Source organism: Tachysurus fulvidraco, chromosome 24, assembly GCF_022655615.1.
Source record: "Tachysurus fulvidraco isolate hzauxx_2018 chromosome 24, HZAU_PFXX_2.0, whole genome shotgun sequence".
NCBI classification, from domain to species: Eukaryota; Metazoa; Chordata; class Actinopteri; order Siluriformes; family Bagridae; genus Tachysurus; species Tachysurus fulvidraco.
In genome coordinates this window covers 4927597-4945562 of record NC_062541.1, presented here as the reverse complement: position 1 = coordinate 4945562, position 17966 = coordinate 4927597, and the positions used below count along the sequence as shown (strand labels likewise).

Genomic DNA, 17966 nt, shown 5'->3' with positions numbered 1-17966 from the left:
TTGAGGTTTTGTTCAAACCGACCATCGAAAATACCCTCTCTAATGAATGTTTTTTTTTCATTGGTTGTTGCGGTAAATCTTACCCATATACAATAGTGCTATTTTCTGATTGGCTACCGTGTAGCCTCTTTTTTTGATTGGCTGATAATCGTCAGGCTTGACTAAGAACTCTAAGGCAGACGCGGCATATTAAATATACGATAATATATGATAGTCAGTTTTTCTGCTTGAGAAATACGATGTGTGACGGAAGAGCGTGACAAAAGACCCAAATGAGTGACTGGGACTCTCAATGCGTGACACTTGACAGCCCTGAAGACTGTACATGTGAAGCCTTGTTTGTTTTGACGTAGCCACTGACAATTGTACGCATCTATATGGCACATTAATATTAAGGGGGAAAACTAAAAACTCACCTGCGTAAATAATGAGGCTGTTTTCTGGTGAGTTTATGCCTTTCTCGTAAATGCTTTAGGACTCACACCATAAAACCACTAATGATGAAGTCATTTGCGAGCCCTGTTAGGAGTTAACGAGCAGCGGTGGGTTTAATGTGCACCACTGAGGCTTTAGTTGCCCGAGCAGTCTGGGAGACACACTTCTGACTTGCGTTCATGATATATAACGCTTCAGTACGTGAGCTGGAAACAAAAACAAAACCTGCGTCAAGAGAAAAAAAAAGACACAAACTGACTGTGGATATCTTCTCTCTTTTTATCTCGTGCACACGTCTGTTTAATTTGCCTGTCTCTCTGTGCCATGGTAACACTTTCGGCTCGGTTAGGATCACTGTCACCGATATAAAAGAGGGAAAATAAGGCCGTGGAGGAAGAGGAGGATGAAGGTGGAATGGAGTTGTATACGCAGCCTGCAGAGGTGTAGATGGAAAGAGACAAAAGAAGCGGAGCTCTTCAGGAACACAGCGGCTCGAGTGCATTAGCTCCAGCATTGGTGTAGAGCGAGTCCTTGTCTGAGACGTGTCTAAGTATAACGCATTCAAACCGGGACAGTACACTGGGTCTGGGGACTGAAAACTGAAGGCAAAAAAAAACATCTCTGTTTTGCTCAGGTTACTTTTTTTTTTTTTTTTAGTTTGAAAGCTAATTAGCAAGTCCTTCTTCACAAGTAGAGCATGAAAATTTAAAAGAAAGTACAGAAGCATCAGTAATGGAGCACATAAGTAAGCAGTGAGCCTGAACCGCTCGGAAGACAAGCACATCAATCTCATCTAAAAAATCAGCACTTAGAGAAAAAGAAGAAGAAGAAGAAAAAGAAGTCAAAGGACGAGGCTAATCCACACTAGTGCTGCTTCTCATTCAGGCCGGGTGTGTAGGTGTATCTGTCTCAAACCAGAGGCTCTACGACTTCATCTCTATTCCTCATCCATCCCGCTCCATGACCTTTCCCGACCCCTGAGATTAGGCTAGAGTTAAAAATTTGATTGAGTTGAAGAAAGCCGAAAGAGCAGAAAAACGCAACCTTCTCGCTCAGGCACTAACCTTGAAGAGTCGTCAGTAACGTGGGTGGCGAACGAGCGGCGAAACTCGCTGAAAACTTTTTCAGTATAATCTTTTGAACTAAAGTCCAGCCTGAAACCCATGAATATTCTGATGTGTGATGGAGCTAGCAAACATGATGCTAATGTGTAGAACTCACTGCTTTATTGCTTTACATGTTGATGCTAACGCAATGTTAGCTACAGATATATATATATTCATTCATTCATTCATTTTCTACCGCTTTACCCGAACTACCTCGGGTCACGAGGAGCCTGTGCCTATCTCAGGCGTCATCGTGCATCAAGGCAGGATACACCCTGGACGGAGTGCCAACCCATCGCAGGGCACACACTCTCATTCACTCACACACTCACACACTACGGACAATTTTCCAGAGATGCCAATCAACCTACCATGCATGTCTTGGACCGGGGGAGGAAACCGGAGTACCCGGAGGAAACCCCCGAGGCACGGGGTATATATATATATATATATATATAATAGTTATAGAAAATGTATAAGGCTCAGAATTTGATGTTATGTTTCTATTATTGGTTCCCATAACAATAACGTTATTCGGTTGACGCAACTAGCATTCCACTTGATTGCAAATCCGTTTTCTTGCCAAAAAAATTGAACCATTCTGGAGGAAGATTTGTTTTTTATGTGTAAAATTCACCAGTATACAGTATATCGAGAAGCAGTGTGTTCTGTTTATTTATCATGGGTCACGTGTGCTCTACCTTCTTCACTCCCATCGGTTATCGGTGCACTGAGTCGTTAAACCTTTCTGGTTTTTGTCACAAGCCTGGACACGCACACAAATAATGTCGCTGATGTTGCTGGAAATCACCAGCACTGTATGATCACCTTTCGCCTTAAATCGTTATACGTAGAGATGAACGAGATGACGCTTTCGAGCGCGATGGTGTGAGGTTGTATTAGCTAGACTTTGAGCAGAGAGTACAGATGACAAGGTGAAAGAGATGAACAGAATCTTACTGTGTCACTATCAGCAGGAGAAGGGAACATGATCAATATGCATAAGAAAAATATTCTACAAGTTTTCTACCGTACTTATGCAACAAACATAAAAAAATGTTTTTGTTGCCCTTCACATGCCCTTCACATGATCAGATAATGAACAAATCCAAAGTCGTGCAGCATTTGTGCATACAAAATCAACATGTGTGCTTGATTGCTTTTTAGATATTCACTCACTCACTCATCTTCTACCGCTTATCCGAACTTCTCGGGTCACGGGGAGCCTGTGCCTATCTCAGGCGTCATCGGGCATCGAGGCAGGATACACCCTGGACGGAGTGCCAACCCATCACAGGGCACACACACACACACTCTCATTCACTCACACACTCACACACTACGGACAATTTTCCAGAGATGCCAAACAACCTACCATGCATGTCTTTGGACCGGGGGAGGAAACCGGAGTACCCTGAGGAAACCCCCGAGGCACGGGGAGAACATGCAAACTCCACACACACAAGGCGGAGGTGGGAATCGAACCCTGACCCTGTTAGCTACCCACTAAGCCACCGTGCCCCCCTTTTTAGATATTAATAACATTTATTAAAAACATCCCTATAGCATCAAAATCACTTCAATCTGGTCTTGTTCATTTACCCAGCCTCCATATCGATTAAGACGTTTGCACAAACATTTATTTTTGCATGCACACGCTGATGCACAGAACTGATACGGTTTTGTTCATTCTCTGATCATGATGATGGCCAACTTCACATGGAAAGGATTGACTGACAGAACGGACATTTGGCCGCACAAGCATTATTTCCTTTAGAATTTTGAATGTAAATGAATACAAAATCGAGCAAGCTTCTCGATGTTCTGTAGATTCGGCCCGAGACGCGTCACGTGACGTCATCACATCACGCTTTCTTCTCAAGTTCCATTCACGTGTGTGGAGCTTGAGTATTATTGAGCGATCACAGAAAGTCAGTACATATGTGTCAGGTCTGGTAGGAATTTAAAGACAGGTCTCCGAAGCATGTTGACATTTGAAATCACCAAAACAAACACGCCCCTAACCCAAATAGGTCCCACCCCTGTATCGATAGCTCCGCCCACACATACATACGTAACTCAGGCGACTAATGGAAAGAAACGTGTCTTTATCATAGCTGAAGGGAAGAACAATACGATTGTAGATAAACAAACAAGCAAAAATGACACACAAGCATAATGATGTAAAGGACAAAGGCATATATTAGTTCTGTGTAACAAAGCAAAACCAACGTTACTCACCTATCGAGAAGGAAAAAAGCGCCTCGGCGTCTTAAGTAAAGTCGGCCACATATTCACAGATTGGAGTTTCCCGAGTCAATAACTCCTGAGCTAAACGCTGTTACTACACAAAACGCGGTTGTAGCTGCCTCTCTACATTACTACGATAGAAAAGAGGTGTTATTTGTGTAGTAACAGCGTTTATCTCAGGAGTTATTGACTCGGGAAACTCCAACCTGTGAATATGTGGCCAACTTCCTGCTCCTTCAGTTCTCTCCAGCGCTGGAAAGCTGATCCTATATTAACACGTCCTACTTCTTGCCTTATCGTAAGCCTTTCTTCTCTTTCTTTGTTTTTATCCTCCATGTCGATGTTAAAACCGCTTTCAGCTAATGTCACACATGCGCACCGAACACTCTCTCCGCCGCATATTGACAAGCCCCGCCCCTTTCTGCTCATAGGCTACACGTTTGTTTTGATTTTTGTTTTGATTTTTTTCGTGTGTGTGTGTGTGTGTGTGTGTGTGTGTGTGTGTGTGTGTGTGTGTGTGTGTGTGTGTAGAAGGCAGAGAGACAGCGAGACAGGCTGTGGGAGGGATTTTTAATTCCCTTCCCTATTTCATCATGTTTCTCCACAGGTACGGTTAATTCTCACTGGCTCACTTTCTAATCCAGAGCTATTTCATTACCCACGCATGAACACACACACACACACACACACACACACACACACACACAATCACACACACCCCAGTCTGGGTCTGACTCCCTCTCTCCAGTCGTTCTCCTGGGGACAGAAACAAAAGTTAATTGAAATAAATGAACTAGGGAGTGAATCAGAGTTGATTACATCTGTGAGGTGGGAAGTGATGCTGATTACAAGCACACAGAGACGAAGAAGAAAAAAATAAATGGGTGAAAAAAGAGGAAGGAGAGAAAGAGTGCGGTATCTGTTAATGAAGACACAGGCTTGTCTGTTGTCTTTAGAGAAAACATCACAGACTCTGATCGTCTTCCTCTGACGATTCGGACCACGACGGTTTGCTTTCCTGCTCGTCTCGATTTTATTTTCCGTCGATTGATTTGTACAAATACATTTTACACACATTTTCTTTCATCCAGGAAACAAACTGCTATCATTCAAATACTTGTAAATAACTGTACAGTGTATAAAATTAGTAGCACAGATACTATACATACAGTGAGGACAAGAAGTGGCAGAGAAAAAAATAATAAATTCAAGGCTAAAAGACTAAGGTTTCCACTTCACCCACAGCCACACCCTGGACAGATATTAGATAAGATACTGCATGTTAACTACGGATTAGCACCAGGATTAGCACCAAGATAAAGCCTTAAGGTGTTAGCACCATCAAGCATCTCGTCCTCCTCTTCCTCTTCTAGCCTCCATCCTGCCCTCGCACAGCAAAATAATACAAAACCATAATACAACAACAAACTGTAGCACCACAATAAAGAACAGTTTTACACAATCATTTGGTGAAGGATGAGAGGAAAAAAAGAAGCACGGCCGTAGTAAAGAAATGTCCTGATTCGATCTTTGATAGTACTTGAACAAAGCGAGTTCTGAAGGAAAGAGCGATATAGAAAGAGCGATATAGATGAAAAATAATCCTGTAAAAAAAACAAAACAGGAACGTCCTAGTTTCATTTAGCATGCTAATTTTTTTTTTTTTAATTTTACAATAACATCCATACTTTAACCATTCTCTCAGCTCGGAAACGAGATCCGGCTTCAAGGCAAATCGCCTCATATTTATTAATAAGCTGATTTTAATACGTTTTATTATTTCTATAGCAACAGTTTGTCCTCAGGAACTTTTACTGTACAGTAGACGCTCTAAGGCTAATTAAAAAAAATGCTATTTGGCAAAAATAAAACCTGTAAACATCGAAATGCTGATGTTTTTGGTAAAGAGACGTGTTTTTTACATTTAGGGAAGGAGTCTCCAGTGTTAGTGCTCGGTAACGGTCAGTTTTCCAGCAAGCTTCAGGACACAGGATGTTGTCTTTAGGAGACAAAAACCAGCAGCTGGTGAGTCAACACATGTTTCTAGCCGCTTCAACAGTAAATAAATGACTGTAGTTTTCAGACTGCTGAGGTATAAGAGGAATAAAAATGATGAACAGGTTGTAACAGGAAACTGTCTTGATCATTCTATGAAGTTTTGGTCGATAAATTTGTTGTAATAATGATAATTCCATTCTACTATACTTCTACATCATAACAGTAAAGGATAGTTGTATTTCTGGTTGCTAGTTTTATTACTAGCCGTAGCAGGTTTTTTTTGTTTGTTTTTTTGCTAATTAATGGTTCTTACTCTCCTAAAGTTCTCCCCTGAACCTTTGCAAGAGAAATGAGCTTTAACCATTATTGCATTTTAATTATTAGTTCTGCAAAATGATAATTTGTTATATTTACGTTCATTTGTATTCCTCTTCCACTTTATGTTAAAGTTGGCTCAGGATCGAGTCCCTCCGGGATTTCACGGTTCTGCGATGGCAATAAAAATACAAACACAAAACCAAGCTACAAATCCTCACAATATTCTCAGGGAGATTGCAATTTTTCAGAATTTTGTGAGATTCGGGCCGAGACGCGTCATGGTGCGTCATCGCAACACGCGTTCAGACAAATCCGCCTGACGTTCACGTGTGTGCATGCGTGAGTACAGAGTTTTGGAGAAAGTCATTACATGCGATATGTCTTCACTGCTAGCAGTATAAAACTTGCAGTTTCACCAATTCAAGTAGTTTTCTGCATAAAAAGCAGAGAAAAAATGTCCACAAAATGCTGGAGGAACTGAGGTTCTGCACATATCTACATGGATTCATTAAGAATTAATTATCATTTATATTACACATGTCCAGATATGTCTCAGTCTTTTCTACATACTCTGTATTTGTCTTTTGGTACAATGTAACCGTTACCTTCCTTCCAACTTTTTACTATATATATATATATATAGGGAAAACATCTGAAGGTCTGTACACCAGTCTCCTGGCTCCCTGGATCTTGAAGTACTACCCACTCGGTGCCATGACCCGGATGGTTCGGTAACGTCTCTCTAGAGAGAATTGTAATTATTTATGGACCCGGAAAATGGTTGCTGGAAAGATTGGAGGGAAGGAGTCTGAAGTGTACAGACATATAAGGGATATCCTCTCAGGGATAATCCCTGTTGTTTTATAGCCTGGCTTTATGGAGGAACTCACTGTTGTAAGCATCTATAGAAAATCATTCAAGTGGGAAAAATACAAGAACGCTTTAGTATCCTAGCTTTAACCTTTTTTCTAAGAGTGTGATATTATTACTCGCCAGAAGTTGGACTGTGGAAAGTTTTGTAATAATTTAAACCCGAAATTGGTACGCCACTGCATAAGGTGTTGGACTACTAATTTAAACGATATGAGTTTAAATCTCAGGCTCTTGAGTAAGGCCCTTAAGCCTCAACTGCTACTCAACAGTGACAATCTTTCAGAGAACAGCAAGTCCGTGCTGTAACCCCTCCGTAACCTGATAAAACAACCCTAGTGACCTACTTGAGGAGGCTGTTTGTCACTAATAAGAACAGTCGCAGGGTAGATACGCACAACCCACCCTGCTGGAAGCGCGAGCGGCGTACGGTGTTGTTTATTTATTATGACACACTGATTAAAGATGAGCAGCGCCGCATAGCTGATGTGTGACAGGAAGCATCTAAGAGAACAATTAACTGGATCCGGGCGGCGTTTCCTTGTCAAAACTATTCTGAGGTATAAACGCTTCCGTCGGCGCCGGTGCTGCTTTTGTGCGAGGGAAAATAAAATGTTTAAATATGTACTCCTTAACGCTGTAGCCAATCCCTCAAGTGGCAAATTAATTTAGAATTATATTACACATAACAACAAATAAGCAAGCTTTCTATGCCAACGACAAGAAAGTCTGCTTCTAGAGTACAGTGTGCGCTGTAGCCTGGAGTGGCCTGTAACGTGCACCATCGGGGGCAATAGTGGTTGGGGGTGTTATTGGGGTTTCCTAATCAGTGTCAGGTTCAACTGGCAGTTAATTCATTCACACATCGCAAGCAAACAAAGACAAAGGATTAAAAAAAAAAGTCCACACACATGGAAACTTCTGCTTTGTTTGCTTCCTCGACGTCGATCCTCGCACCTCTGCAGTTTTGTTAAAACAAAGTTCACCAAAAAAAAACAAACAAACAAACAAACAAAAAAATTGCATGTCACAGTACCGCTGCATGCAAACTACATAAAAAAATAAATATTGCGTGTGGTACAGATGAAGTCTTGAGTTCTGTGTCTCACTTAGTTAACCGTTAAAACACACAGGTCCGATCTGGAAGCCGAACTTCTGGTTGTTATTCCCAAAGTCTGATGCAGAAACGTCGACTAACGGGAGCAGCTCCGATCTCGGAGAGTTGATCTCCAACACCGTCCTGTCCTGGCCTTTACGTGTCTGTGAGAGAAAACACACAACATGATACACGTCAAATCTCAACATGTCAGTCTCAAAGGTTTTCTCATAGCTGTTTCAGTTATAGAGATAATGGTAAGATAATGGATAATAAAACACCAACACACACACAAACACACACACACACACACACACACACACACACACACACCACACACACACACACACACACACACCACACACACCATGACTGGCTAAATGATCAAAATATAAAGCAGTGCCTCATACATAAGAAATATGGATACTGTGCATGAGTTTCTGATGATATGAGCTTCCTCACACACGTTCTGTAATAACCTCGTACACATACACTATTATACCCTCGCACACATACAGTACAACTATATTTTCACATGCTCTCACACACACACACTATCATACCCTCACACGCATACAATCATACTCACACACACACACACACTATCATACCCTCACACACATACAATCATACTCACACACACACACTATCATACCCTCACAATCATACAATCATACTCACACACACACTTATAGTTGTATGTGTGTGAGGGTATGATAGTGTGTGTGTGAGAGTATGATTGTATGCATGCAAGGGTATGATAGTGTGTGTGTGAGAGTATGATTGTATGTGTGTGAGGGTATGACAGTGTGTGTGTGAAAGTATGATTGTATGTGTGTGAGGGTATGACAGTGTGTGTGTGAGAGTATGATTGTATGTGTGTGAGGGTATGATAGTGTGTGTGTGTGTGTGTGTGTGTGTGTGTGTGTGTGTGTGTGTGTGTGTGTGAGAGAGAGTATGATTGTGTGTGTGTGTGTGTGTGTGTGAGAGAGAGAGTATGATTGTATGTGTGCGAGGGTATGATAGTGTGTGTGTGTGAGTATGATTGTATGTGTGTGAGGGTATGATAGTGTGTGTGAGCATGTGAGAGTATAGTTGTATATGTGCATGGGTATGCTAGTGAGCATGTGAGAGTATAGTTGTATATGTGCATGGGTATGCTAGTGTGTGTGTGAGAGTATAGTTGTATATGTGCATGGGTATGCTAGTGAGCATGTGAGAGTACAGTTGTAGGTATGCTAGTGTGTGTGTGAGCATGTGAGAGTACAGTTGTAGGTATGCTAGTGTGTGTGTGAGCATGTGAGAGTATAGTTGTAGGTATGCTAGTGTGTGAGTGTGAGTATAGTTGTATGTGTGCATGGGTATGCTAGTGTGTGTGTGAGTATAGTTGTATGTGTGCATGGGTATGCTAGTGTGTGTGTGTGAGTATAGTTGTATGTGTGCGAGGTTATTACAGAATGTGTGTGAGGAACTATGTATTATGGCCTAAACGTCCTCTCATATGATGATATACTGTATATGTTTAGCTACCAACCAATCAAAATCAAGTATTCAGCAACACTGCATAGTACTGTTGGATTCTTGATTCTGATTGTCCAGAAGTTTAAATCACAGGTTTACATCAATAAGCTCCTTAGATTATGCTATAATTTCTATCAATAACAACTTAGACAGGAACAGCAAACACTCCAACTCAGTGTCAGTGTCAGTGCTTTAAAACAGACAAAATCCTGCCGGCATTATTATTGATTCAAAAGACAGACAGAGAACAAAATGGCAGTAAAAGTATCTAACCAAGTTCATGGATATTCCACGATATTAAATGTAGCTGTAAATGGTTAAAAAAATGTTTGTTATACATTCATTCATTCATTTTCTACGGCTTATCCGAACTAACTTGGGTCACTGGGAGCCTGTGTTGTGTGATCTCAGGCGTCATCGGGCATCGAGGCAGGATACACCCTGGACGGAGTGCCAACCCATCACAGAGCACACACACACTCTCATTCACTCACACACACACACACACAACGGACAATTTTCCAGAGATGCCAATCAACCTACCATGCATGCCTTTGGACCGGGGGAGGAAACCGGAGTACCCGGAGGAAACCCCCGAGGCACAGGGAGAACATGCAAACTCCACACACACAAGGCAGAGGCGGGACTCAAACCCCGACCCTGGAGGTGTGAGGTGAACGTGCTAACCACCATGCCCACCTTGTTTGTTATACAATAAATATATAATGTTACAGGACAATAATGCATGTTAGGAAGGTATCTTTGATTATTTTTCTGTTACAGCTCACACTCAAGTGTATTATTCCACTTCATTTAGTCACACACACACACACACACACACACACACACACACACACACACACACACACACACACACACACACACAGGCACTAAAACAAGCATTAAACAACGAAACATGACTCAATGAACGAACGAACTACGTCGCAGTTTTGTCTCTTTTCTTTGGGTAAACAGTGGAGAAAACAGCCGTGCACTCTGGGTAGTCTAATCGCTTGTACGTCACCTTATACTAACACTTTCATTTGCTCATTTTTTTATTCACTCTTTCTCTTCACAAAAATCGTTTTTGTAATTGCCAGACGTTCGAAAACGGAGAAGTGCAGCTTGTATCTTTGCTTCTTTTTTTTTTTTTTTTCTTTTTTTTTTGCAAGGGAATAATTACACGCTTGGTTAAAACCACAGCATAACACCTGCAATATCTTTTTTCTCCCTTTACAGAGATTCAGATCGACTGCGGCTGTGCGCTCGCTTTGTGTAAATACGCCGTCATGCTGAGTCCAAATTACAGCAGGAACTGTGGGAAGTTTCGCAGGCTGTCTCTCTGAAACTCTCCGAGAGGCCGTGATAAACCTGGCCGGATCGCCTTGCTCTCAAACTGAATAATGGATCAAATAAAAATAAGTAAATAAACGAAAGAATGCAAGAAAGGAACATTTCTGCTGCTTATCAGAGGTACACAGATCTGTTACGTAGTAAACAAGATAAAGTAAACGGAATGACATTTAGATAAGAAGCGGGCCAAAATGCCATTTACATCCCAAGTGTACAAATCATCGCTGGGCCGTGGACTGAATCGCAGGTGTGTCATAAATCAGTGGACGAAATGAATTCGACTCTATTACACCGAGCTTCTATATCACTTTCATTGTATTAAAGACGCAGCTTTATTTCTGAATAAATCTGTATGAATAAATCTGATTAAAACATTTAATAAACACAGTTTAATAATCTTATAATTAGTTATTATTATATATATTATATTATTATATTATTATATTATAATATTATATTATTATATATATTATTATTTTTATTTATTTATTTGTGTATTTATTTATTTATTTATTTATTTATTTATTTATTTATTTTTCTGTAGTACATGAAATACATCACATCTGCTTCAAGTGTTGGTAATTTTTTTCCCCCCCAGAAGACAAACAATAGAATTTTCTCCTTTGTTTAGTTGTGTACATGTTCAGCATTGAATGTCTTTGTCAGTGGCGCTTAATATGAAGCTCATATGAAAGTAGACACTCATGTGTGAGAATTTGTAGTGTTTCATAAGTATTTCTGTTTTTTTTTTCCCTAGAGGACCAAATATTCATAGAAAAGCTCCAAAAAAAACAAAGCCTTTTTATTTCTCACACAAATTTTTGTATCTCCAAAGTAAATGTTGAAACTAAACTCATTCCTGCTCTGTGAGACGCCCCGAGTGCTTGTTCATAAGCAGCTGAAGTCTGAAGGTGTTTATCTTGAACCAGTAAAATTCAGTGGAAGGTTATCGACAGAGGGAAAAACACACGTCTCACACTGAAAGCCGACAGACTCCTGACTCATTTTAGATCAGACTCACGGCCAGAAAATCGTTCATTTCTTTATACGGAGTGAAAATGTCCTATAGGTCCATATACAAGTGTGCTGGTAAAACGTATATGATGATGAATATCTCAGAATCAGTCTATCGTGACCATGATTTATCACAACATCGATATCATGCCGTTGTATTACCAGCCCTACACGTGATCAGTTGTTTATTACTCTAAAAATGTTTCCATTTATTCTGCTAATTTCCACATGTTGCTTTTCTTTCAGACTGCATTAGTAATGTGAGAATGTGAACGAACGAGTGGAAAATCTGTACCCAAGCAGATTTCATGCCTGTGGTGTTGCTTTGGTCTTCAAGCAGACAAACAGTTTTTCACCTTTTTCTCATAATAGCGCTTGTTTGTAAATATTGCGATAATAATTTCTACACGGTGGCTTAGTGGTTAGCGCGTTCGCCTCACACCTCCAGAGATACAGACTGTTAACCGATTACTTACTCGATATATGGCCAGTTCTAACACTCTACTTAAAACTAAACTGTTATTAGCTTTCACTCAAAAGATGGTTATTAACATTTCATTTAAATTGAAGCTCTTCTTCTGCCCATTTTACAGCAATGCAACTTGCTGACATGTTAATCATAGCATTAGTCACCATAGTCACCAGACAGCGACAGCACACGGGGCAGACGTTTCAAATAAAAATATGTTTTAAACAGGGGGCACGGTGGCTTAGTGGTTAGCACGTTTGCCTCACACCTCCAGGGTTGTGGGTTTGATTCCCGCCTCCGCCTTGTGTGTGTGGAGTTTGCATGTTCTCCCCGTGCCTCGGGGGTTTCCTCCGGGTACTCCGGTTTCCTCCCCCGGTCCAAAGACATGCATGGTAGGTTGATTGGCATCTCTGGAAAATTGTCCGTAGTGTGTGTGTGTGTGAGTGAATGAGAGTGTGTGTGTGCCCTGCGATGGGTTGGCACTCCGTCCAGGGTGTATCCTGCCTCGATGCCCGATGACGCCTGAGATAGGCACAGGCTCCCCGTGACCCGAGAAGTTCAGATAAGCGGTAGAAAATGAATGAATGAATGAATGAATGAATGAATGAATGAATAATTTCTGCTTGTAAAATAGCCAAATTAGACCGGAACATTGCTGAAAACGCACAATAGCCATGTCTAGCTAACGATTTTAGGTCAGAAGATTAAAAATAAAAATTCAACCTTTTGGGTTTATAGTAAACACGATTTGGCGATTTCTAGACGTTAACGCTTGAAACTTTTAGAAACTTTCCTGCAACGATTCTGTGTCATTATAGTGAGCGGAAATGAAAACGTAACTGTTTCTGTTTGGCTGTTTTTTAATCAAATTTTCTAACTTTCAACAACGTTACAATGAAAACTATCAAACAAAATGGCTAGAATTGTGGATAACAGCTTGTGTAATCGCATCCGCTAGATAATAAGCTAATTCGGTTGTGGTGGTTTTAGCTGAGGTACGTTCGCAGCTCACCTGGCAGCCGTCGTACAGAGATGTTATAAAGGGCATCTTGTCGTGCGTCATCTCCTCGTCGTTGCTGGCACGGAAGCGCAGGGCGTGTTGGTGCCCGTGGCTGGTGGCGTCGTACCAGCCAGCCGAGTTCTGGCAGATGTAGGTGAAGCTCTGTCTGGCTGTGGCACTCAGAAGCTTCAGGAAGGTCAGCTGGACCACAGGGACCGTGATGCCGTCAGCGTCTATATAGGAGAACTGCAGGGGGTGAAACCAGACGAGCAGGTCATCAGCTACACATCGTACAGATCTCGATTAACCCTGTTGGTTCGCATGTTAGGAGCTCATTAGTGAAATCTGCCACTGGTTGGTGAGCACTTTTTCTGAGAGTTCACAAGAGACGCACAATCTTCTAGTCATAATGCGAGCAGGGTGACATCTGACGGAGCGAATCTGCGTGACAAGGTCACATGTGTCGGTCTGTATGAATGGGCTCGCGGTGAGCAAAATGTCCGCCGTGGCTCTGAACTGTGACTGATGGAGATATTTCATATGAAAAAGTTTTGGCCCGAGGCTTCGCAGACACATACTAATTTCTCCTCCAAGACCACATTCATTATTTATTTCTTTATTTTTTAATTCCATTCACTGCCAGACACGGACTTATTCATATCACTCAGTTCTTTTAGTTTAATACCCGAGCCTCTTCCTTTCCCTTTAATTACATATCAGACATTTAATAATGGCTGAATGATCCTATAGCTATAATAAGAACCCAGAGTACATAATAATACATAATACATACAATCAGTATCTCATTTTCTGAAGAAGAAGAAGAAAAAAAAAACAAGCTGATTTACTAACATTACCAAAAGACTGTTTTTGACAGGAGTGAATTAGCATGATCACTTGTCAGCTTTTTTTTTGCATGAATATGTAATTCGGGGCTTTTCTGCATAAAAGTGTAAAATAACTTGCATCGTGGAGGTAATGCGAGGGAATATGTTCAGTAGCTAAACGAAATGGAATAGCAATTGTGTTCGCATTATATATTTATAACAAGAAATGTTATTTCGGGGGGACACGGTGGCTTAATGGTTAGCACGTTCGCCTCACACCTCCGGGGTTGAGGGTTCGATTCCCGCCTCCGCCTTGTGTGTGTGGAGTTTGCATGTTCTCCTCGTGCCTCGGGGGTTTCCTCCGGGTACTATGGTTTCCTCCCCCGGTCCAAAGACATGCATGGTAGGTTGATTGGCATCTCTGGAAAATTGTCCTTAGTGTGTGAGTGAATGAGAGTGTGTGTGTGCCCTGTGATGGGTTGGCACTCCGTCCAGTGTGTATCCTGCCTTGATGCCCGTTGACGCCTAAGATAGGCACAGGCTCCCCATGACCCGAGTAGTTCAGATAAGTGGTAGAAAATGAATGAATGAATGAATGAAATGTTATACACCATGATACACCATGGCAGGTCTGAGCTTGGTTGTACTGCATCAGCAGGGTCTGTAAGATTCCAAAGCAAACTGGGATTTCAAGATGTTATTTTGAAGAAGCACAAAAAAGGCAAAACGCAGCACATAAAAGACAGAATTACTCTCTTAACCCTGAAAGATGTTCAGCAGTGCCATCAGCAAAGAAACGGTGGAAACCAGTGAGACCCAGGTTTATCATCATCCTGTCTGGAGAAGTCTGGCCAAAAGTGGTCTTCATGGCAGAATTGTGACCAAAAAAACACACCTCCGACATGAAAGCGAGGCAAAACGACTCGAGTATGGATGGAAACATATGAACTGGTGATCTGGACTGATGAGATTTGAAATATTTGGCTGGAGGCAGGTTGTTCACTGAAAGGCTGAAGAGAAGTACAATAATAAACAGTGAAGCATGGTGGAGGTTCCTTGCCGGTTTGGAGCTGCGTTTCTTCAAAAGGAGTTAGAGGTTTGGTCTGGATTAATGGTGTTCTTAATGCTGAGAACTACAGGCAGATATTTATCCATCACGCAGTACCATCAAGGAGGTGGCTGATGACATTTATCCTGCGGCAGGACAGTGACCTCAAACATACTGTACAAGCAATGTCATTAAGAACTGTCTTCAGTGTAGAGAAGAACAAGAAGTCCTGGTAGTCATGGTTTGGGAAACCAATGAGCCCTGATCTCAACAACGTCATGTCTGTCAGCGATTACATGAAAGGGCAGAAAGGTTTGAGGCGGTCTGTGTGAAGAATTGATGCTGTTTTAAAGGCAAAGGCACAAAACCTAATTCGTATATCATCCCCTGCTCTTACCTCTTACTTGTCAGGGATTTCTACTTCTAATACCTGGATTTATTATACTGTTATTCTTTGTAGATCACCCATAAGATTCCATGTAGTCCATTGCACAGATAACAATACGATATGTGCTGCGGCACGCAACAATATTCACAATCCATCAGAATGTTCGCAGTTGCAACTCATCTTCTTTACGATGACCTCGATATGATGCATGGAATCGTTTTTCTAATCCAAAACCTCCATAGGTTAGGTAATGTTCTCGAGAATGAGTTCAGAGTAAAATTTCAGCTCTACGTGGAGACTTTCAGTCATACTGACAGTCAGTTTTGTGATAAGACGAAGGATTTTAAAGAGGCAAAAAGCGACGAAGCGTACCTGTTTACCCCTCCTGTAGCGGCTGTACCAGCTCCCTGGCTTCTCCTTGCTCCAGGCTGCGAGCTTCACCTGGTATTAAACAATAGAGACACAGATCAGAGATCCGAAGCGCGAGTGTGTGGGAATCAAGGCCGGCGGTACGTGACTGTGCTTTGGGACCCACCGTTTCGATTCGTTTATCCGGGTGCAGACAGGTTTCCCCGTCAGCCGTGAAGTTGCAGAACACCTTGATGGAATCTTTATTGCAGCCCTGATTTGGGTCAATCCAATATTCACCTGAAGAGGGGTGTACATGTGGAGTTAGAGCATTTAAATACTTTGTTTAAACAGTAATATTATTGGACATAACAAAACAGAGATCAGAGATACCATCTTTATAATGCGGGTGGCACAACATCAGCTCTTTGCAGGTGCGTGCCGGACTCTCGAATGTTCCCAAAGGCTTCCTCATCAGCTCCACTTCCATCTTCATGGAGTTAAGTGAAGCGAATACCTCCTCCATGCCCTCAGCTTCTTCCAGAGGTGCATCGGCCTGCAGGAAGTCTTCCATGTTCAGCTGAATCTCAGCCTCCTGCTCGTCTTCAGCGGCCGCAGCTTCTTCGCTTGTTCCTTCTCTGTTGCGGTTGGAGTTTCTCCTGCGCTTCTTGCGACCCTCTCGAATGGGCAGTGGCTCGATCATGGTGGCTGCTGGACCCTGAAGGCAGCACACGTAAGAGTGAAAAATCCTATCGATGATTGAGATATTGTATACATTTTATTTTAAAGATGCCGTTTGTAATTTATAGTGCCCCCTGTTTCCCGTGAGGTGAAAAGCAACTGCTGCCTTCTATGTTAACACTCTTCTGTTAAAAACATGCAAGCCTTGTATTGTGCTGCTTAAGGATGAAGTCGTGCCAAGCAGCACTGTTCCAGCTCAGCAAGGAGCTCATTTCAGGGCCAGAAATATGTAAATAATAATCCATAATTATGTAAATAAGTAAATTAGGCTAAATACTGCTAAATGCTGTTAATAGAAATGTAAGTCACTGCCCAAATTCAAGCAAGAGCAGAGTTGCACAATGCTAAATCTTTGTTAAATTATTTTTAAATTGCATATTACATACTGAACCTTTAAAATTCATCACCTAGTACCTAGGTGATGGATCGATATATCGTGCATACAAGATCCTTGTTTTTTGTAGTGCATAATGAGATATTTTTCCTACAAACATTCCAAGAATTTTGCAATTTAGAGAGAGAGAGAGAGAGAGAGAGAGAGAGAGAGAGAGAGAGAGAGAGAGAGACTAGTGCCCTGACTATAGAGCAGATTGAGACACACCCAAGTTGCCTTTAGAGTAACTGAATAAAAAGCAGTTTTTTTCCCCATTAAACTAAAGATATCAAGTTCAATCATAAGTCCCATGCTGTTAAAGTGGGTCATATCTCTCCAGCATCCATCATCATCCATGTGCATTTATGGGAATAAATGAATAGCTTCTCCGTTCCTTTTCTGAACGTTTTAACCTCTGTCCTTGTCAAGAGGTATACGGAGTGAAGATTTCCACTTTTTTCTAATCCTCTGTAAACCCCGTGGCTGTTCGGAGGTTATGGCGTAATAAATCCCGCTATAATGTACAGTACATGTGCAGAGTGTTAATAATACTGAGTGACAAATCTAACGAGGGTCTGTCATTAAACATTATTACGCTCAATATGGGAATTATAAAATACATCATAGTGTAAAAGTGTCACAAAATAGATCACGTGTAGAGTTACGTGTGGGTCTGAAAAGGTTAATGGACATCCAGTGATTATTAATTGGACCCTGTCTTTCTATTCGGCTTTGAAATCCTGTCCTACATTATACATGTAAAATCCCTGACATGAGCTTTAATAAGGTGTGAAGAGAAGATTTATGAAGG

At 41.5% G+C, this 17966-nt stretch overlaps 1 protein-coding gene across 3 annotated transcripts in view; it reads right to left on the bottom strand.

Moving 5' to 3' along the window:
• Positions 1-4801: 4801 nt before the first annotated feature.
• Positions 4802-17966, bottom strand: part of col5a3a (collagen, type V, alpha 3a) — an 89255-nt gene continuing 76090 nt past the window's right edge. For all 3 annotated transcript variants that reach the window (XM_027155122.2, XM_027155124.2, XM_027155123.2), the window contains 5 exons: positions 16435-16759; positions 16229-16341; positions 16066-16134; positions 13443-13676; positions 4802-8237 (listed from right to left, as the gene is read on the bottom strand). In XM_027155122.2, the coding sequence (XP_027010923.1) occupies positions 8091-8237; positions 13443-13676; positions 16066-16134; positions 16229-16341; positions 16435-16759 (888 nt within the window). In that variant the 3' untranslated portion in view covers positions 4802-8090. The remainder of the gene's footprint in view (positions 8238-13442; positions 13677-16065; positions 16135-16228; positions 16342-16434; positions 16760-17966) is intronic.